The sequence below is a fragment of the Dreissena polymorpha genome, chromosome 14 (assembly GCF_020536995.1).
Source record: "Dreissena polymorpha isolate Duluth1 chromosome 14, UMN_Dpol_1.0, whole genome shotgun sequence".
NCBI classification, from domain to species: domain Eukaryota; kingdom Metazoa; phylum Mollusca; class Bivalvia; order Myida; family Dreissenidae; genus Dreissena; species Dreissena polymorpha.
The window spans coordinates 18,068,452-18,092,195 of NC_068368.1; the positions used below are offsets into that span (position 1 = coordinate 18,068,452).

General features: G+C 36.2%; 1 protein-coding gene across 4 annotated transcripts in view; it reads left to right on the top strand.

Moving 5' to 3' along the window:
• LOC127858418 (uncharacterized) overlaps window positions 1-23,744 on the top strand; it is a 75,966-nt gene that overhangs the window by 3,472 nt on the left and 48,750 nt on the right. The window contains exons 1-4 of one of the 4 annotated variants that reach the window (XM_052395559.1): window positions 4,277-4,422; window positions 4,613-5,219; window positions 5,740-5,898; window positions 8,114-8,483. In XM_052395559.1, the coding sequence (XP_052251519.1) occupies window positions 4,635-5,219; window positions 5,740-5,898; window positions 8,114-8,483 (1,114 nt within the window). In that variant the 5' untranslated portion in view covers window positions 4,277-4,422; window positions 4,613-4,634. Of the gene's footprint in view, window positions 1-4,276; window positions 4,423-4,612; window positions 5,220-5,739; window positions 5,899-8,113; window positions 8,484-23,744 lie in introns of those variants that run through there. The other 3 variants (XM_052395560.1, XM_052395562.1, XM_052395561.1) reach the window with 3 other exon arrangements.

Consider the following 23,744-nt stretch of genomic DNA (forward strand, 5'->3'; position numbering starts at 1 on the left):
TTCACCAAAAGCTCGATTCGATTCGATTTCGATTTCAGACAGTCCGATACCGATTGTTTCGATTGATTAAACTTTCAACCTAGTTTTATCATATATTCACTCTTCTGCCTCAAAATAAACATTTCTGTTCAAATGTTTTGCATAACTAGTTATCTTGGCATGTGTGTGTTTGTTAGATATGGTTTGGTTGGTTCAACAGTGTTTTAAAAACTGTTGAAAGTGGGTTAAATTAACATTTGTAAGAGATATTTAGCAATAAACTGCCAATTTTCTGACAAAATATGTCAATATTTGAATACAACACATAAAAAATAGCAAATTATGAACTCAATATTAATATCAATAAACTTCTGACTAGAAGATTGTGTTGACTACACAATAATATAATAAATAAATAAATACTAATAAGACTGACGACTTGAGTAGTTGCACTGGTGCTACCTCCTGCCAAATCAACATTATGTTTGCGTTTGACATGTTGCATTAGATTAGTGGTTGAGCCGGACTTAGGGTACGCCACGTCCGTGAAGCACAGTTTACACGTAGCTTTATCGGAAGGACTACCATCCCGAAACCCAAAATACTGCCAAACTTTTGATTTTAGCTTCTTAGGCACATCTGATCATTTCAATTTGTTGGCCACAACTTGTTCAGCCATTTTGACGCTTATTCCGAAAGTAGACCGTAACGCACTTATTGATTGGATGACTAAAGTAATAAGTAACCAATTGCGCGCGTCGTAATTACAGGTAAAGATAAAACCTTTACCTTTCCGTTTCAAATAGTCAGAGTACAGCAGGCTTTACGAATCGTTGTCTAGATGTTAAAGAATCAAATCGAATTTGGTAGGGTTGGTATCCTAATCGAATCGACGCATTTAAAAGCAATTTTCGATGCATCGGATCGAATCGTAGCAGCTCTATTGTGAGGGCGAAACGACCAAGAGCGAAACAACTCGGGTGACCTAGGGCGAACAGGTTTTAGGGCGAAACAACCCGATATAGAAACGTCATGGGAATAAATTAGTTCTTCTTGAGTGCTCTGAGCTTTAATAAGTACAGACGCGGAGGGTCAATAGCTGCGAGTAGGATTATCGCAACTTAATTGGAATTTGATTCCAGGTGATATTTGTTCTTAGCACTTTTTTATCTGTCGCACTTTTGTGTTTCTTTTTGAATTCAGTTTCTTATTCTGTCGTCTTATTGCAGTTTTTAGTCCTACTAGCAGGTCTAGATCAGCAGCTTCCTACACAGTTTTTAATTGCCTCAAATTTTATTTATGCTTTAATATTGTCAAACTTATTTCAGTGTTGCATGTAATTTATTGTCTTAATTTGTGCTTTCACCCTTAAAAACATGTATTTGATCTTTCTTTTAGCTGTTTTACTCATGTTTTATTGCTTACACTTGTTGTTTAGTCGGTTAAAAAGCTTTGCAGCTTATGTTAGTGTTATTTGTTATATGTCTTGCCGACTCAAAATAAAATGTATTTATTTATTATTATTTTAACTAAGGCATAAATCTAGCGATGTACTTTAAAAAAGCTAAAACATTTTGCCCATGATTGGTCTCATTCAGATATCACTGTTCACGTTTTTATGAGAACAACATGGGTTATGGCAAAAAGTATATAGGTTACATTACACTGAATCATTGTGTATCCCTCCGTGGTCCATTCGAAAGTAGTGCCTATTTATAAAGAGTTCCTTTTCTCTTCTTGAATATAAGCCATTTAACAATGTGAGACATGTCTTTTGTGGTTATTTGTAATATCCTGTATGAGTCTGGAGTACTTTAATGCCTTGGATTGGAAGCTAACTTAAAAGATGGACTTTTGAGGGTGTGTTTTCTATCGTGTGGGGCTTTTGTCGAAATTAGGATTCCGAAACACGTTTTTCTACGGTGGGTTCATTCGACAGCGATTTACTTTCTTAGAAGTTGCGAGACGGTATGTTTTTGATTGCAATTATTGGAAGAGGACAGATCCATCTTTAAAATGATACCAGGTTCGGAAAAATTGATACGTCAAAAAGGCATGGAAAATGCTGTGAAAGTTGTCAGTTTCATAATGGGACCCTATGGGAATCGGAATCGGAATAAGTGTAATATAACCTATACAATATTTACCAGGTTTCAGCAGATTCATGGGATCTAACTATGGCAAACTTAAGAACAAGGGCAGTTACTCGGCTGCTTTAATATGTGGTTACAATCCACTAACATAAATATGTCAGGTGTGAAACAACTTTACAGAAGCACCCATTGAAAGAAGCAATGTAATGGAAATAGCAGATTCTGTTTCATTGAAGCTGTCCATTATTACCACGTCCTGTAGTGACGTCAGCACCATATGAAGAATAACGATATATTGCATATCCGTGTTCTATAATTGAAATCTACTTGACATGATTTGTTCACAGATTTTCGTATTTTTTAAAGCAATAAGCCAAGATACGTAATAATTTGAATCGGAAAAAAATTATAACAACAAATAAAAAGATAAACGCTTACAACGGTCTTGCAATCGGGTTCGAACTCGTGACCTCACGTCCGGGGTGTCGGTCAACTCGTAACTTAGTCAACTCGCACGTTGTTTGGTCAACTCGCACGCGCGAGATTTTAGTTCTTTAAGGATTTTTTGCATTAATGATCTGCTCATTGGGTTGCTATATACGGGTCAAAATTTGCGATTTTTCAATGATTTTTTCGAAAAATACAAACACTTTACCAATACGGCAGCGAAGTGTATCAGCATGACACACAGTTAATTGTAGATGGGCATGGGTTTGATATTTTTTTACAGGTAAAGTTAGTTTTGGAACTTCAATAGATTAGATCAAGATGTCAATTGCCAATTTTTATTTACGTGTACTTAGAAAATAATATGCTCCCCAGTGGGACGCAGTCATATTCAGCAATCTGTTTTAGCCCATATCACGGTCTTAAATTATTAATGTAAAAACACGCAGGAGACTTGGTCAGCACCAATAATACTTCGAGGACTGTGCTGCGATGAGCTTAAAGCCCAAGCATTGAAAACAATTCTAAATATGCAACACATCACCAGTTTATGGTACTGTAAGGTACTAATATATATCCCTTATTGAACAATTAAGTGAACGCCATGACCATTATCTGTTTTATAGGTTAAAAATGTTTAGGACGTACATATTAATTTAAGATACGGTAGTTTTTGTTAATAAATACCACAGCGACATTTAAGACCTTTATCGAACCAAGTCCTTTAGAATGTAGAGTGTACGCATGGAAAAAATGACGCTGATAACAATACAGTAATTAATCGATGTAAACAAAAATATAAATTTTATGAGCGATGTTGAGCTTTTAGTTTTTAAGGCTGCATGGTGTAAAATAGAAAGACTAGTACACGTGTAATGGCGTGTTTCTCTACCGAATCCTACAGTGAAGCCTACATTATCTCCTGAACCTACATTTCAACCGCGAAGACATGGGTCTGGTTGCTGAAAACATTTTTTTTACATTCAGCTTACAATCGTTATTTTTTGGATCAAGCTATTAATGTGACTTAATTGTTAACCCTTGCTTAGTATGTGTTAATTGTTAACAAATATGTACGCTCCAATAATTCGCATATGTTTGATTATAGCATTGCGTTCACAATAAATTTGAGTTGGGTCTGAAGTTAACACACTTTTCACGTTTGGTAAATTGACAAATTTAAAAAAAAATCTTTAAGATTCACACATTTTCGTTGAAGTTATGATGTTTGTGAGAAAACAGTAGTACTGAACATTTACCAGGCTCTTATTAAAATGTTCATATTATGCATCTTTTTACGATTTGAAAACCAGAAAATTAATAAGCGTTGCAACGCGAAACGATTGAAAAATGTAAAGAGTTCTGTTGTTGACTTTATATTTTACCACAGAAATTGCTTATATAAAATATAAAATACATCACGCATTGTATGAGCACGGCTGGCCGACTGGTGTAAGTGATAGACTTTTACTCCAGGGGTCAGTGGTTCGAGCCCAGTTGAGGGTTCCTTTTCGCTTTCTTTAATTTTATTCTTTTTTTTACTCGAGCTTTTTAGATCCAATGTTAAAATTTATCAAGATAAAGCAATAAATGACAAGATTCAATACATGTCAAAATCTGTGAAAAGGTCCCTGTAACCGGCGGTTAGAGTTTGAAGCAACCAGAGCTTAGATCTGAGCAAGACTATTATCAAATCAAACGTAAGGTAAGATAAACGCTGAACGTAGCTTACTCATGCATCAGTTGTCTACCTTGATATTATTATTTGTATGTTTTACTTCCGTAAGAAATGAAACCACAGACATCTTGTAAACAGGTCATGTTTAAATAAAAACATCAATTGATATCGAGTGAGTTATGGTGATGCAGTGTTATAAATGGAAATGCCATAAAGCTCAGTTTGGTAGGTTATTACATCGGTTATTGTTGTTAATGTGTGTACAATTTCAAATACTTAAGTATCCGTGCACTTTCGATTTCATTTAAAACTGTCGGTCGACTGTAATTTATTATAGCTTTTTTGTACGCACGGGTGTTTTTAGAATAAATAATTCTTGAACAGCAGTCATAGCTATTTTGATGTTGTTTTTCAGAAAAATATAAGTGTGAAGGAAAATGTCGGACTACAAGGACATCATTCGCAACCCGGAAACCCTGTACTGGTTTAAGGCGGCCATGGGTGTGAAAATATCACGTGACTGCCTACTTGAAATTGTAAAGGAAATAAGTCGTGAGTGTTATGATAACATACGAAGAGAGATCAAGCAATACCACGGTGTTTTAGAGAGCGATGTCTGTAATCAATGTCACACTCCAAATGTCCTACCGTGTGACCCTACGAACATATGCTGCAAAAGGTATCGCGGAAAATGCGCATTCCATGAAATTTACAAGCAGCGAAATTGCCCAAATAATTTATGCGATGAAATTTGCAAACAAATAGTAAAACAACACCGATTTCGCTCTCAACAAAACCCACACAGCTTTAAAGGTCCTACGTGGATCAACACGGATGCCTCTAAATGGTGTTCTGAACCATGGCAGATTTCTAAGTGCTTTATCTCAAAAGATGGGTACAAAGACGCCAACCAAGCAGAGAGCACCGATTTCAACGGCATAGTCAATGTCATGTACAACTGTGAATACTTCCAAACGTATTTCAAGGACGACCTGACGCAACAGGAAAATGTGTGCACGAAGGTAACATAACTTAGGAAAAAACTTAATATTGCGTCTATATGTATTTAGACATAATACTAATATGCGGCAACAACGCCATATAATTACGATCAAAGTCAATGTATTGCCTTTTGTCTAACATTTCATACACGTATAAACTCTAGAACATGACGAAAGTAAACACTAAACATAACCACATGAGCAACCATTTAACTTAATTTTTACACAACAATGGATTTTTACAAACATTAAATAAACGTCAAGCTTAAAAATATAATTAATTTGGGCGAATTTGTTTACATTATTCTGATTCAAATTATCGTTTTTAACACAACTATGTATATTTACAAACACTTAATGAATGTAAAGTTTCAAAATAGAATAAACTTTGGCAAATGTGTTTTCAATATTCTGAGTACATGGCTGAAAGGGCAAAATCTCTTTACAATCATCATTCCCAAACACTTCATGAATATTGATTTGTGTATATATGTTAAACAAATGAATGAATCAGAAAGTTATCAACTAACTCACATTCAAGGCAAGAGATGTGGGGCGTGCTGTACGACATACGTGTGCAATGGCCATGATAAGACAAGACAGTGACAGAGCCATCGACACACTAGTATCACTGTTGCAGAACCTAAATCACGTCGATCACCAAGCTACGTCACTGATGGCAGTGGACAAGTTAACACAGGTTTGACATGCACATGGTTAGTGTGCATTTTAGCTACTAGTACCACGTAACTAAGTAGAACATGTACCGTGGTCGGGCTGTCGTTGACTCAACCGGCTCCCACACAATATTGTCACGAAAATTTTTACTCCTTACCAAGGGGGTTACTGTGAAACCCGGCAGCAAAGAATAAGAGCTAACAAAAGGGCAGATTGACACTCAATAGTGTCAACGGCCAACCCAGGGGCAGTGGGCATATAATGCACCTTAACGGGAAAACACGACACCCCCGCTCTACTACTAGTCTAGGGGATCACATTAGAAAAGTTCGAATACAACTTCAGTCCTCATGCTAGAGTTACGCCGTGCAGGTTAGGTTTTGGTGAATCAAAGGCTAAGAGAGTCAACCCCTACTTCAAATCCTGAGACGAGATCCACAAGGTGGTCTGATATTGTCTAAAAGGAATTTCGGAAACTCTTGCGACGCTGCCGGTGAAAAGATTAATCGGCTTCGCCTTTCCCCTGCACTTGTAAGCTTGCGTGGATATGGGGAAGTGTTAGAACACTGTCTCCAGGATAATCAAATGACCTCCAGATCATCTGTGATGCCCGAAATACCTCAGTTATCATTAATGAACCTTTTAGACTTTGATCAATATCGCTACACTGCAAGAGACGCGGCTGGTTCTGGAATCCATACAGAAAAGGACTTTACATTCTTCTGGCAAGGAAATATGGCTCAGGACAGGAGAGAGCATGGCGTTGGTTTCGCTGTTTGTAGTCCTCTGCTTAGGATGATAGAACCATGACAACAAGGAACTGTCATATTGTAATCACTCCGTCCCACAGCACCACTGAGCCAGTCAACTTGATGAGTGTTTACTCAAAAGACTGTTTCACCAAAGATTCCAATAACAGCCAGATAGACTTCCTTATCAATAGAATCCCCGAAAAAAGAACACCTGGCACTGCTGGTTTACTTAAATGCTAGAGAAGGCGCCGATCACAACTCTGTAATTATGCCATAACGTCAGTCTCACCACCACCTTCTTCCAGACTAAACCGCCGGATAAAGTATCTTGGAGACACCCTCGATCCAACGATTTGCACCAGCTCGACCTAATCCTTAACAGGCGATCTTCCTTGAAATGCATCTCCTCACCCGCAACTTTCACATTGCTGACTGCGACACCGATAACTCACCGGTTTTCCGCAAGAAGATTCAGCCTTAAAAGTTTCACCGATCTAGGTCTGAGGGCAAACATCGTATTTATTTATGCAAGACCGCCTACCCGACAAGGTGGTGAAGTTAATCGAGAATTTTTGGAGGTGTTCCACCTAGAACCTAAAGAGCCAACGAGCTTTGAGATTGATCACATCGGAGACAAGGTACTCAACACTCTTGGAAACTGGGCTGCGTCCACGATCCCACAATTTTCGGCAGGCATCTTCGCTGTCCTGTTGAAGAACGGTTTTGGACCATCGACCGAGGGTGTCTATTTCCACATCGGGTGACCGAGGACAATTGAAACTTCAAACATGTGTTCGGGGTCATTGTATGTGGTAACTAACAAGGATCAGTTACTGACAGGCAATATCGCCAAATAATGTAGTCAGAAAACTGGTTCAGGTAAACGTGGAAAATCTCTATATCATTGTTTCTACTACAGGCATTCAATTCAAACTTTACAAATGTGTTCGCGGTCATTGTAAGATGAACTTTACCAAGTTCATTTTATTCTCACATGTAATTTAGCAGAAATATGCCCCTTTTTCTTTAAATACTAATTTGAACGTTTAATATCTCCATGTCACTGTTTATGCTTAGCTACTCTATTAAAAGTCAACACATGTGATTGGGGTCAATGGTAAAGGTGTATAACTCTGACTTGCAATTTATCAGAATCGTGCCCCTTTTGTACTTTTGAGAATTTTAGTAAACGTTTACAAGCAACTACTTAATCTGTGCATATCTACAATAATTGAAATGATTAAATTGTAGTAAACGTTTGAATGCATTTAGAGTCTTTAGGAACATTCTTATTCAAGTTGAATAAGCACAATCGCCAGCTTTTAGCATGGCCATGTCCTCTTGCAATTAAGGATGTGTACATAATAAATAGGGTATTACAATTTTACATATGTAATACATTTTATTCTGATTACATATTGAAAACTATTTCCAGAGAAATAGTCAGTTAGACTACATATCCTTATATCGATACTATGTTTACAGCTGAAGAATGGGACACTAGCGATCACAGACGAAGATATCGCTTTAACCTTTGAACACTTCAAAGACAATTTGACGGGAGAAATTAAAGAAGTTCTTGAAAAGGAAAAGGAAACACTCGTCAGGGCCATGGATGATGCTTTAAAGAATATAGGCGAAAACATCACTGAAGCAATCATCGATGCTGGAGACGACCAGCTTGCAAAGATAAAAAGTAAAGGAGATGAAGTGCTGAATGAGTTGGATAATGTAGCATCAGCTGTAAAATTATTAATTCCGAGTACAACGCCGAAAACCAACGAACTTAAGCATCCAGGAGTTACAGTTGACGAGAATACACCACCCACTGTTGAAATGAGCAGTACATTATCAAGTAAGTGTTATGTATGTTTGTGATCAATATTGTCTTAAACGAAATTGATGTATAATTGCTTCTTACACGTACAATAACAATTTGTCTTATTTCCAAAGGCACTACGATCAAAGAAAAAAACTACAAAACATAACTTTTTATATTGTCAAATTGTTCTTAAGCTTGTTTTAGCAACTTTCTGTGTCGTTGGTGTCGATTCAATATATCATTACCTATTTCGGGCATAATACATAAGAATTTGTGGGTGTTTTGTTATACATGTCAGTCGCTAAATTTGTTTGCAGAATGTCTTTAAGCTTGTTTTAGCAACTTTCTGTGTCGTTGGTGTCGATTCAATATATCATTACCTATTTCGGGCATAATACATACGAATTTGCGGGTGTTTTTTTATACATGTCAGTAGCTAAATTTATTTGCAGAAATACAGGCGTGGTTAATCGAACAGTACCAAGCAATGTGTGTCGCGCCGGTTTCGATGCTAGATTCGGACATAGATGTACCTTTAGAACTGATTTACGTGACCCCGTCCATTAAGGAGCTTAAAAGAGTCCAGAAAGACCGAAATGTTTTGCATCACACGGAAAAGTCCTCACCTTTTTAAAAATGATGTAAGAAGCTACACTAAACTATTACTGCGTGATGGAAAGCCGGTTAATACAATTTATATACAAGGAAATCCGGGTTGTGGCAAAACGACGTTTTCAAACAAGCTCGTTCTTGATTGGTGTAAAGCTCAATCGACAAAGGTTACGTCCAAAACCGACTCAAGTAGTGCAACAACTAGCAAGCAATCGACAAAGCCAACAGCATTCGACGATTTTGACACTTTGCGAGACTACACATTTCTGTTCTTTGTGTCATTACGTGATTATAGTGGATACATGTGTAACGTCACTCAGATGATTGAGGATGCTATAAAATGCAAAAAACTTACGTGGGATGACAGCGTCTGGGAACACAAATGTCTTGTTCTAACCGATGCCGCAGACGAATGGTACCACGCCGAAATTCCCTTTCCTCCGCCAGATGACTCTACATGCATATGTCGTAAAGACCGTACTATGCCACTATATTTGCAGCGAACCAACATTACCAACATCATAACCGCACGACCATGGAGACTTGCCGACCTAAAAATAAGCGATACTTTAACGCGTACTTTTGAAATTGCCGGCGTATTGGACTACAACACGTTGTCGAAAAATGTGTTTCGTGTTTTAGCCGAGAAAGACTGTCTATCGAAAAAGGATCAACAATCCAAATCTACTGAATTCTTGAACGAAATAAACACACACAACTTGAAACACCTCCTTACAATACCAGCCATGTGTGTTCAGTTAGTTCATCAGTTCTACGTTGGACGTTTAATGGCAGGTTCACTGTGTGCTTTATACATCAATATGTTAGATATGCACATAGCCAGGGGACTGCAAAAACTTCAAATCCAAGAATTTAACACTGGAGAAAAATCATGTGGGGATATTCCAGATATATTAAGAACAGAAACAGCCGAGTATGTTCAGGCTAATTTGTCGCTTTTTTATTCCGCCTGTGAGCTTGCATTTAAAACGCTGACAGACAATAACAAACAATCATCGCTTGTCTTTCGAGAAAACACAATCACACAAATCATGACGAAAACAGAACTTGATTACTTACTTCAGACAGGAATTGTCACGAAGAAAAAGTCTTTGGCACTTTGCCCTGGAAAGAATTGTCCATATATGTTTGTGCACAAAACAATCCAGGAATTTCTTACATCGTTGTATATTTCTATGAATATGACAGAAATGGACGCAATCATGCGCGCAATACAGTTGGCATATTGTGATGGTCGGTCTATTTTGGACATAAGTCAGTTGTTCATCTTTACATGCGGAATCTGTCCCCCAGCAGCTGAAAGAATGTCAAAGCATATCACGGATGTCCTCACAAATGACATTGAAAGCAAATTGCAGGATACCTCTGACGTGTTTTCATTTGTATCATTATGTAAGGAAGCTCAAAATAGTGTATTGGATGGCATGATTGAAGGGGCGGCAAACGAGCAAGCGTGCTTACATCTGAATTTCAGTCATATCAGAAATGCACATAAGTATGACGTTCTTAGCATGTCAATGCGATATAAACCGAAGAGAATGAAGTTGTTCAAAACCTTAATAGATATGAACATATCAAGTATTGTTAGTATTGAGGCAGAATGTATATTTTCTTGTGACGGAAAATTGTGCGATTACCTTTTGCAGGAAATTATATCGCAATCGAGAGAAACGTTGTTGTATATGTGGGTCTATGGTGATGGTCACATTGATCTACAGGGTGTAAAACTCAAGTACTTGGCATGTGGTAATGATACCAATATAACCTCTGTAGATTGCAGCAATATGGTGAGATGTAAGCTATATAGCGTAACACCATTAACAGAAAGGGTCCTCTTCGAGTCGATGTCAGCAACTGGTGAAAACATCAGCCGCCTTCACATAGAGATTTGTACGAATATTGAACTTTTATGTGAAACTCTTCAAAACCTTAGGCGTCTACACACGCTTGAATTAGATCTTACACATCTTGATGATACGCGGCTGCACGATTACTTTCCTGTATCGATCAGGCGAGTAATGTACTCAGGCACACGTGTTTCCGTTAAAGTTATCAAGTCTATGGTGGAATGGACAAAGTCACGGGTCGTTTGCGTGGAATGTGAATTAGCATGGTTTACTAATGATCTGTCTGCGGATGAAAAGTACGTCTGTGACTGGATAAAGCAGCAAGACGGCATTGATTGTCATGACCGTCATAGAACGGCTATATTTCCTAGTATTTGCTGGAGCAAGCGTTTAAACCTTGAAGTAAATTATTAAGAAGTTGTCTATTAATTGTGTTTTTGGAATGATGCATGTTACGATGTTATATATGCAAATTTAAAGCATATTAAATAAGACTTAAAGATCTGTAAAACAATATTTTTGTTAAAATGCGTGGATGTTGGTAGGTTCAGTGTGTATTTGGTCTAAACACGCCATGGATATACTGCGTGTTTTTATGTCCCCCACTATATAGTGCTGCAAACAGGCACACATAAGTCGCTTATTTAGGGGAGTAACTGGCCACTGATCATAAACAAAGAGTTTTATATATGCAAATGTTCGTCTGGGTCTGTAGATTATGGTATGAGATTTCATTTTTTCGAAAAGTGCTGGAGGGCTTCAAAATCCAAGATGGCGTCCAAGATGGCCGCTAAAATGGTCTTACTCACGGTATACATTACAACTTCCATTTTATGTGGGGAAAATTGCTATCCACCTTCTTAATCAACATTAAATGAAAGGGTGGTGTATCTTAAATGCTTTACTTACCTATTACCATGTAATGGAATGCATTTTTGTGCATATTTTACTGAAAATCAGCAAAAAATGCTCCAATTTTGGGGGCAAAGTCTAATATCTTAATGTATAACTATCAAGTATTTGATTAAAATGTATTTACAATCAGGTAAAATCAATAAGTATATTAATATCCTTTAAAACAAACGAAAAAGTAAACTTTTATGGTCAAGAATACGATCCAGATATCATTAAATAATATTTTAATTGATGGAGTGATTGTAACTGTACTTTCATTTGATACATTGTGTTAAGTCATAGCCTAAAACTTAAATAATTATTTTATACCACTAATACGTTATTCATTTTAATGAAATTTTATACCATTTTATCAACTGAGTCAACTTTAAACTCTGAAAGCTATGACAATTATAATAATATTAAGAATTAGTTGATTTTTGGTACTAAACATGTGTTGAGTTACTCCCCTTTGAAATAAATTTTCCATGCATATTAAAATTAGCAGACACCAATGTCAAACATTTTGTGTTATTTTCACAGTTTTCATTCCCATGTACATCTAATTTGGTAAGTATTTTACATGTTTATTTATTTATTGTTAGTTTCATAACAACATGTTATGCTTAAAGGTTTTAATAAATAAAACATTTTTTCAAACATCATCACAAGGAAATTTGTCTGCAATGTCATTGATGTTATTCATCACAGATATTTACTAAAATCCGTTTAAATATATGCATAAGTAGTGTTCGTGAAAATTTGAAACCCTTATCTGAAATTTTCACTGTCTTGTTTATTTGATAAGAGGGGTGCTAATATATTTTTTTTCCAAAACTTGAGTAGTACTCGGATTGGTACTAGTAAGCGGACATTTTTTTCACACCTTTTATTATCTTGTTAATTAAATTATTTGAAAAAAAAAATGGTTTCTGTTGATGAATTATTGTGTATGCCTTATAAATGTTAATTTCTGCCTATTCTTAGCTATTGTTTGGAATATATTAATAGGTAAAACAACAGAACTTCATCAGCCTAGTGAATGACACAGTCTTCAGAGAAGAAAATATGGCTACATCTGGAAAGAGAGCTTACAGATCTACTATGACTGCAAAGTTAAAAAAAGTTTGTATTTTAATTTTTCATTCTGTTGATCCATTATTACAGTAAGTTATTAAAGAGTTTTGTGTATACTATATATATATATATATATATATATATATATGTGTATGTCATAGTCTACAAAAATCAGTACAAACGAGGAAAATTCACATTTTCGTTTTTTGTCAATTTTTAAAAGATGAATGCAAGCATCAGTCAAATCCAAAGTTTTAGGTTTCTAACTATAATAGTTTTTGAAATATTGAGTTTTGAACACATGCACCATTTATACGATCTTATAGCTAAATAATGGTTTTCTATATCAATTGACATTGACAACAAACTCTTTTGTAAATACAGTATACATGTTTTTTTACATTTTATGTTCAAACAAAAACAAACATTTGAACACAGTGGTTGCTATGGTAACGAATTTACATAAAATAGATTATTTTCATTTAAATTGTCTAAATATCAGGAAAAAACTTAATATCTACGTTTTTGTCAATTATATGATAAAACTGCTTACAGTCAATGAATTTTGTTTCAACATGATATTTATTTAATACATAGTGACAAAAAGAATCTAAGAAAATAGGTTGAGTTATAGTGCAACATGTCCTTTTTTTTAGAAAAGGTCCACATATTTTACAGTGTATTTATTTCAATCCATTAAAGACTTCGCCCAACGTAAACATCATACATGGAATTTAAAAGTGCCATACATATATGCTGGTAAAAAAGTTAATGTACAGACATTTTGCTGATGGTAATCATGGTAACCAAGGCAACAAAAAGATAAAATATCGATTTTTACTGTTTTGAACAGCAAAAACACCTTATTTTATCAGTAAATCCTTTCGCATACATATCAAACATGAAAAAGAACAACATTATTTGACAAAACAATTTAACTACAATTTGTTTACGAAACCCACATAGTAAAACCTCCATAAATAAACACAAATAATAACGACATGTACTTCTAATTCAGAACAAACAAAGATGAACATGTATTGATTTTAAGGCATTAAAAGGTACCTTCTATAAATCAGTTAAAATAAACATAATAACATTTTCATATAAATCGAATTAATTAGATCAACAAAGAAGTTAATGCCAAAATAATGTTTCCATAGCAACCAACAATCTTATTTTACATGTAAATGGGTTTCACAATCATGTGTATGATGAGCTACATCAACAAAAGTTATATATTACCGCCTGTCATAATATGATCAGTGGTTTATTTATTTGGCTAAATGTTTTGACAAACTTTATAAAACGTGTTTCAAGACATGTAAAGTTCGCCAATGAACAGTTTATATGGTAAACAATAACATATAATTTGGTAATCAAAACAAATAATCTAAGACTTTTTGACAAACAGGATCATACAATTTTCAACCTTAACAGGGTTCGCACAGACCTTAAAAAGTGCTTGAAAATAAAGATTTACCTTGAAAAGTACTTAAAAAATATAGAGTGCTTAAAAATGCTTATTTTTGACCATAGCCTTAAAACATGCTTAGAATGTGCTTGAATTTGGCTCCAGACTGCTTGACAATTAAAATCTTTAATTCCTATGCCATTTGAAAGATCGATATAAATCATTTTAGTTTCTTTAAAGGGGGCATGAGGCGAATCGTGGATTAAACATTACAGGCTGTAAATGAAAATTGACGAATCCAGTTTAAACCAGTCTCGCCAATTACGGAACCACCCTATTGTTCATCGTAGACGTTTGTTATCGCCCGGCAGCGAATCATATTTTGCGCTGTATGTACAACTAAAGCCGGAAATATCCTGATCGATTATATCGGTTTGTGGGAAATCTGCGCGAAAAACAAAATAAATTGATCAGAAAACAAAAGGCAACACTTTTTATACGAAACAATAGCAACGCACATTGTTTTTTTTCTTCGATGAGCGACATGATTCACTTTAGTTTTTATTTTTCTTTATAGCATTGTATTACATATATCTCGGAACAAATACTTCAATCTTAAAAATGAATGCATAACCCCTTCCTCTGCATGTTCTCTGCAAAAGACGAAATCTTAAGAAAAATACAGCATAGTTATACCATTGCACATCGATGTACTGCAACTTCATGAGAATGTTTGCTATTGTTAAACAATGTTTGCTTCATGGGGATTCATGATGAAATTTATCTTTCAGGTGTTTCCAAATACGAGTCCATGAGATATTATCAACTTAGCTATCTTGTTCAAGTCACCATGTTGTGTTTGCTTATTAATTTTATATCTGTGTTCAATAACTCTTTGTGTCAAGCTTGGGCATGAAACAACAATTCAGCAAATAATTTGACTGACACGCAGTCGCTTTAGTAATCTTACGCTGATACTGGTTATCTTTTTCTGCAGGTAGACTTATCTTGAGACCAGTTATGACGCAGATCAAACATGGTCTATTGTCCAAAGATCATTATGTCGTTATCGTGGACAAAGATCATGTTTTTCTTTCCATGATGCACATTTTACGAGATAACGATGATAAGTGTCACATGGGAAGGTGACAACTCAACCTGTTTGACTGTTGATCGTGTGAAGCCCGAGTTTTTAAATGTGATAAAGCCTCGTTTGAAGGACTCATATTAGCCTGGATGTATTTTAGTTACCTGATTCCTGTGTTCGTGATTACCCTGTTTGTGGGGGACATATTGTTTTTGCCCTGTCTGTTGGTTGGTCTGTTGTTTGGTTGGTCTGTTGGTTGGTTTGCGCCAACTTTAACATTTGCAATAACTTTTGCAATATTGAAGATAGCAACTTGATATTTGGCATGCATATGTATCTCATGAAGCTGCACATTTTGAGTGGTGAAAGGTCAAGGTCAAGGTCATCCTTCAAGGTCAAAGGTCAAATGTATGGGTCAAAATCGCTCATTTAATGTACACTTTTGCAGTATTTCAATATTCAAGATAGCAACTTGATATTTGGCATGCATGTGTATCTCATGGAGCTGCACATTTTGAGTGGTGAAAGGTCAAGGTCATCCTTCAAGGTCAGATGTCAAATATATGTGGCCAAAATCGCTCATTTTATGAGTACTTTTGCAATATTGAAGATAGCAACTTGATATTTGGCATGCATGTGTATCTCATGGAACTGCACATTTTGAGTGGTGAAAGGTCAAGGTCATTCTTTGAGGTCAGATGTCAAATATATGTGGCCCAAATCGCTAACTTAATGAATACTTTTGCAATATTGAAGATAGCAACTTGATATTTGGCATGCATGTGTATCTCATGGAGCTGCACATTTTAGTGGTGAAAGGTCAAGGTCATCCTTCAAGGTCAAATATATGGGTCAAAATTGCTCATGTAATGTCACTTCTGCAATATTGAAGCTAGCAATTTTATATTTGAAATGCATGTGTATCTCAGGGAGCTGCACGTTTTGAGTGGTGAAGGGTCAAGGTCTAGGTCATCCTACAAGGTCAAACATCATATAGGGGGACATTGTGTTTCACAAACACATCTTGTTTACATTTGCATCTACTTCAAAGTTACCTATTATCATATTGCTATACAAGTTTTGTTCGATAACGTGCGGTATTGTATCCGTATGTTATAGTAAAAGCGTGATTCCTGATAGATATAGCCTTGTAGTCTACAAAAGCGTAAGCGTAAAATATATAACTTGCAGTTGCATATCAAGAGACTTATTTGAAACCAAGAAAACCTAGGATGTCATCTTACGTTATGTTTCAGCCCGAAAATAACCTTAATCATGACCATTGTGTGTTTATACACTTACTATAAATAGTAACATAATTACGTTGACATGTTCCTGACATGGTTTTGAAAAGGCCGGAGTGCCGATATCGCTCTTCTGCTTCCTGTTTTGCCAAATACCGGTTGGTATCAGCAATACGATCGATTAAACGTGCCGTAAAAATTACGTAAAAAAAATAATAAAAAATTGCAGCTTCGGATCGTGTCTAGTTTTATTAATTTGGATGTGTAAACAGTTGCATTGTTGATCTAAGATGAAAGAAATCATTGTTTGACAATTTAAACATTGTGTCGATATTACAGACATGTGTATGACATTAATTGCACACGGGACACATCCACTGTTTGTTACCGTTTCAGTCGCTAATTGATATGAAGTTTCGGAGTCGGATAATCTTTACTTACCCAATATGTCCTCTGTCATTAATTGAAAATGTATTTGAATCAGTTTATTGCTTTATGGGTTATGCACCACTCAAGAAACGGACTACACAGATGTAAACAAAAGAAATAAATTTAAAAATAATTAAAAGAGAGTTGAGTTTATTTCAATACCTTGATTATTTTATATGTTATGCACTATGCAAGAAACGAATAACAGAAAAAGGACAATATATCCAAAATTACCGATACAAGAGTTGTCGTTATCGTACGCAGCCCATTGAATTTATGACTTCTAGCAATGTACCAAGTTTCATTTAATTAAATACCTTCAATACTAAGGCGGTAATTCTCTGCGCAAGTAAATTGACGAAGCGTGCACTACTACATTAGCCGTGAGTAGAGAGTTATGGTTCTTGTACTATTTTCTTTCCTTAATGTCATCTATTGATCAATTAAGGTCTTTTTGAAACCGTTTAATACTTTCAAAGTTGAGCTCTCCACAAGTATATGCACTACAAAAGAAATGGACGGTAATAATATGGAAAATGGCAATAACTCCAAAGATACTGAAGAAAGAGTGGTGTGTCTCGAGATTCTGATGTATTATTTTATGTTATTTGTTTTATAAGAATGCGTTCGGTTTATATTAACAAACAATATTCAGGTTTTAGAACGCGTGCTTCAAAAACGCGATAAAAGTTATTTTAAATACATTTTCCGAAGACAAGTTGTGAAAACTGAGCGTCTTGTGTGAATACCGGGACATGAAGTAGCAGTAGTAGTAACGCACAGTAATATGTTTCCTTTCAAATTACAGATGTTTATTCGACATTTACGCATATAATAATGGTTTCATCTCTACTACAGTTGTTAATTTATTGGTAACGCACATTATCATGTGTTCATCTCGAGTATTTTTGTTGATTCAATAGTAACGCACATTATACTGTTATCATCTCATGTAAATTTGTTTCTTCAGTATTAACGAACATGATAATGTTTCGATCCAAATACGGATCTTTTTTCAATAGTAAAGCACATGATACTGTATTCATCTCGAGAACGGTTGTTTATTCTTGAGTTTCGCACATGATAATCGTTTCATCCCTAGAGAAATTGTTAATTAAGTAGTAACGCACCTGATAACGTTTTCATCTCGAGTTTATTCAGTAGTTAAGCACTTGCTAATATTCCATCAGAATTACAGTTGTGTATTCATAAGTAATGTACTTAATAATGTTTTCATCACGAGCACATATGTAAATTCAATAGTAACGCACATGATAATATTATCATTTCGAACACATCTTTTATTCAATAGTAACGCACATGATAATATTATCATTTCGAACACATCTTTTATTCAATAGTAACGCACATGATAATATTATCATTTCGAACACATGTTTTATTTAATAGTAACGCACATGATAATATTACCATCTCGAACACATCTTTTATTCAATAGTAACGCACATGATAATATTATCATTTGGAACACATCTTTTATTCAATAGTAACGCATATGACAATATTATCATTTAGAGCAAATTTGTTTATTCAATAGTAACGCACATGATGATGTTTTCATCTCGAGCACATCTGTTTATTACGGAAGCGTATATGGTACACTCCAATAATATGGTCATGCCGGATTAGTTTATATCGACTTACTGTGAAATAACATGGTATGTCGACATAGTTTTGTAGCTTTTTCCCACTTAATTTTACTCGCCATAACGACATTAAGTTAAAGCCTCGACGTAAATGTTTCCGACTTTTCCGAAAAAATATTTGTTCGATATGATCTCAGTCGACAAATCAACATAATTTTTGGCGTCATGCTCTTGTGAAAATGACTTGCCATGATAGTTTTAGTCGACACGATGAGTTATGAAAAAATGACGAAAAAAATGTATATATTTTGTTGAAACATAACATAAACTGGAAGATATTATATTTCAATGTTAAAACGTAAAAAGAACATTATTGCTGCTTTCCTACACGAAAACCAATACAATTATGATTTGTTAGTTGTGTGCGAATGTCCAACAAAGTATTCATTGTGACCATGAACTAAGCATGACGCGGCTTATCTTATGCAGCTATCGGAGAGATATATTATACAAGTATCTAAAACTCATTCAATGAAACCTCAACTAACATGATAACGAATCGTAATGTTTTCGTAATCGGACATTAAAGTTATAAATTGTTTTATATTTTTGGTGGAAATCATTGCTTTAGCGCGAGAAAATCACTGCAGTGATCTTGCTTAAACGTAATACAGAAATATCAATCTCTTACTTAAATATTGATTATACAGAAACGAAGAACTTGTGTGTGTGCTTTAAAGTTTGGAATTTGGCAATGGAAAAGAAATCTAAATACTTAAGTAACAAATACAGCAGTCATGTTAGACAGTGTTTTAACTCTTTAACTTGTGAAACAATTCAACAATAAACACGATACATTAAACACATCGGTGTTAGCCAACATAGCCCATGTTTAAACAAATATATACAGATGCCGTTAAAAGCAAAGTTTCGTGGCGTATCCAACTATTCGCGACCTATGGCGCGGTTTGTCTCCGGCTGCCCAAGATTTGGACTTGACCCGGAAGTGACGCAAATCTTCGGAATGTTCATTCTCAAGCATGGGTGTATAGCTCTGTGGGACACACTGGTGCGCATGTGTGTTGAAGAATTCCTTGTATCCACTTTCGAGTAAGTACATTTCCGGGAAGTTCAGCCTCGGGTAAGAATCGCTGTTAAGCTCACGATCGATTGATCTAAGAAAGCGGTACATTTTCGGACCCCGCTCGGACTAGAATTCGCAATGGAAGATGAGCACGTGATTTTTGTCTGATGACGTCTCGGTGTTCTCGAGGAACTCATTGATAGCTTGTTTGGTGTACATGTTGACAGCGCCCATGATATGTCCTTTGAACTCATACGGATACCTGCAGTCTACGATGGTCACGTGGTAAATATGGCCGCCATAAACGCCTCTCAGAACGTACGACATTGTCGCTGACGATATTGCGTTCAGTTGCGTGTGTTTCCCGACGACGGTTGGTAGAACGTTGTCACGTGACCCGTCCGTTATTAGACGCGGTGCTGTGGAAAAACGCTCAACGGCTTCGATGACGCTGGCTTTCGACGTTTTATTGATGATGTCACCACAGTTAGATTGGTGAGAACGTAAACGCTTATTTCTTTGTTTAACTTCATTTTCCTCCAATTTGCGTTTAGTTGAAGTGCTTCTTGTCAGTTTCGCCGATTCTACAAATCGTTGAGAATTTATTTGGACTTTCTGACATAACATTGACGACCGTTAAGACTGGACTTTATGGGGCAATAGAAGGATTATTTTGTGTTTCTAGCGAAGTTAGCAATATCTTTTGGAATCTTTAATTATTTCGAGGTTTATATAACAGCCTATGGTTCAAGTGCTCAGCGAGTGACTTAAGTCACAGATAGAGTAATTCGTATCAGTCGCCTGATATCGGTGATTAAAGGATGTAACGATGTGTTATTATTCGCAAATCAACCAATTAGCGGTCACGTTGATATAATAATGAGTAATCAATTAAAGGGAAAGCGGAACACGTGTTTTGCCGTCTCGGTCAGCAGCTGGAGCGTGCGCGTCGCGACCGAGGCGAGAGTCGCCCGCAGAAGATTTTCTCACCTGTACATATTTCCTTATAGAGGGGAACTTCTGCTGGTGCCTCTGCTAATCCAGCTGAGTCCGCCACCCTCGAGCCGGACGTCTTCCACGCTGCTGGGATTGCTGTCTTCTCCAAGATGCAGCGGACTTGTCACCCGCTGTTTATCGTCGAGAGTTCGCTGGCCCGGACCTGCCAGAGGTCCCGTCTGTAGAGGGACGGGAACGGCGGGACAGCGAGACCACCAGTGTTGAGGACATACGGGGCGGACCTGGGACTGGGCTTCGGCCCTTTGGTGCATTCCCAAGAACATCGAGGGGGTGGCCTTAGAAAGGGACCCCGGGGCGGCGGTACTCAGTACGCTCAACGCACTGGGGAAACCGCCTCGGGGATGAAGACGACGGCCGGTGACAGCGAGAGTGGCCATAAAGGCAGAGCGTTGCGCTGCAGACCCTTGGTGGAGCTGCGTCCGGACAAGAATTTATCTTGAGATTGTCAACCAGTGCACATTAAGGTCTCATTGGCCACCGTTCACTGGTCTATTTAGATCTAAATTATATCTTTGGCGAATACCCGGGTAGCCGGGGTAAATTTGACCTACTTTTGCTCAAAATTAATCTTTTTCCTCTGAAAGGTAACAGGGGCAGGTCCATCCATAATGAATCCGTGAAGGGGCGGGCATGGACATGAAAAAAAACTCTGAAGAACAACAAGTGTTTTGCCGTGTATTCACAGTTTTCACTCGAGAAAAAAATCATTTCTGTGATAATGTTGTTTACTTTAACAAACAACAACAATACAAGAGCACCGCCTTGCGGATGCAGACCGCTCATCTATTTTTCTTTTTAAAGGTGAAGGGACCTATCTCAATTTCAATCACAAAGGAGGGAGGGGTGGAGTGGAGAGGGTGTATAGTGTGGGGGTGTGGTCACTTATTACATTATCTTCCAAAAATGCCCCCAAAAAACATGTTTAAAAAAAATTAAAAAATTGGGGGGGGGGGTTGGCGCGGGGTATTGTGTGAGGGTGTGGTGGTCATTTATTAGATAATCTTTAAAAAAAAATATATATATATATAAATTATTTTTTTGGGGGGGGGAATCGGGGGGGGGGGGCGTTGGGGATGGTTTGGATGGAGTCTATTGTTGTATGTCAGGTAAGTGTTGTTTTGTCAAAGTATGAATCAAATCTTATCATAAATAATGAAGTAATGGCAATTTTAGCAAAATTTAATAATTTGACCTTGAGAGGCAAGGTCATTCAAAGGTCAAGGTAAAATTCAACTGGCCCGGAACAGTACCCTCATGATAGCATGAAAGTTTTTGAAGTTTGAAAGCAATAGCCTTGATACTTTAGAAGTAAAGTAAATCTAATCACAAAATTTAACCATATATTCAAAGTTACTAAGTCAAAAAAGGGCCATAAGTCCGTAAAAATGACAACCAGAATTATGCAACTTGTCCTTTACTGTCCCTTTATGATAGTTTGCGAGTGTTCCAAGTATGAAAGCAATATCTATGATACTTTAGGGGTAAAGTGGACCAAAACACAAAACTTAACAAAATTTTCAATTTTCTAAGTATAAAGGGCCCATAAGTCCGTCAAAATGCCAGTCAGAGTTACATTACTTTGCCTGCACAGTCCCCTTATGATAGTTAGTAAGTGTTGCAAGTATGAAAGCAATAGCTTTGATACTTTAGGAATAAAGTGGACCTAAACACAAAACTTAACCAAATTTTCAAGTTTCTAAGTATAAAAAGGGCACATAATTCTGTCGAAATGCCAGTCAGAGTTACATAACTTTGCCTGCACAGTCCCCTTATGATAGTTAGTAAGTGTTGCAAGTATGAAAGCAATAGCTTTGATACTTAAGGAATAAAATGGACCTAAACACAAAACTTAACCAAATTTTCAAATTTCTAAGTATAAAAAGGGCACATAATTCTGTCGAAATGCCAGTCAGAGTTACATAACTTTGCCTGCCCAGTCCCCTCATGATAGTAAGTAAGTGTACCAAGATTGAATGCAATAGCATTGATACTTTATGAGAAAAGTTGACCTTAACGCAAAACTTAACCGGACGCCGACACCGACGCCAAGGTGATGACAATAGCTCATTTTTTTTCTCAAAAAATAGATGAGCTAAAAACGGTTGAAAATTAAAGTCTTCTTTCAACATTTAAAACTCAAAGTCGTTTTATTTCAAGATTGATATTGGTCAGAAACGCTAAATATTAACAGATTTAATACGGAGAGATTTGCTTTTTAAGGGAAACAACCAACACATCTTATATCCATGTATATGTACTTAAATTAAATAGTAATATTTTTACTCGTTTATATTCGCGCAAGGTGCTCGTGCAATTGTTTTGACGTCCCGAGAATGAACTCTTAATTTGATTTATTTGGCGATTACAAGTTTTTGACTCATTATAATAACTTGCCAATATTTACATTGCACTAAACTTTATTTATAAATATAGACAAGTATCGCTTAGAGAATAATTAAGTACCTGTACAAGTAGCGATTTAAATCGATTGAAGTATATCTCACTACGAATTTACCTGGTTTTTAATTAATTAGTTTTGTGTTTTAGTGTGTTAAGTTCAGTGTTTTGATAACATAATATATAACTATGGGATAATCAATGTACGCTAAAGTATATTAGTTAAGCAACAGTACATAATCAAACATTAAATTATTAACATAATATAAACATTATTTTTTATCCCATTTCCAACGCGTCATTTACGGTATAATACCTTATGGAATATACTAGCCTGTATTCAACCTTGTGGGATATACCTGTCGCGTGCACGGACTACTTTTTACTTTACCACTGAATGATTTTTCATAAGAAATAAAGTCGAGAAAACTTTAGCTTCAAAATTATACGACCTCCAACCTTTAAATCTAGTCATATGACATAATTGTTCGCCATCCGTATAATGAATCAGCTGATTGATGGCGTCATAAAATGACATACTTAATTATTGCGTCATTTTCCCCA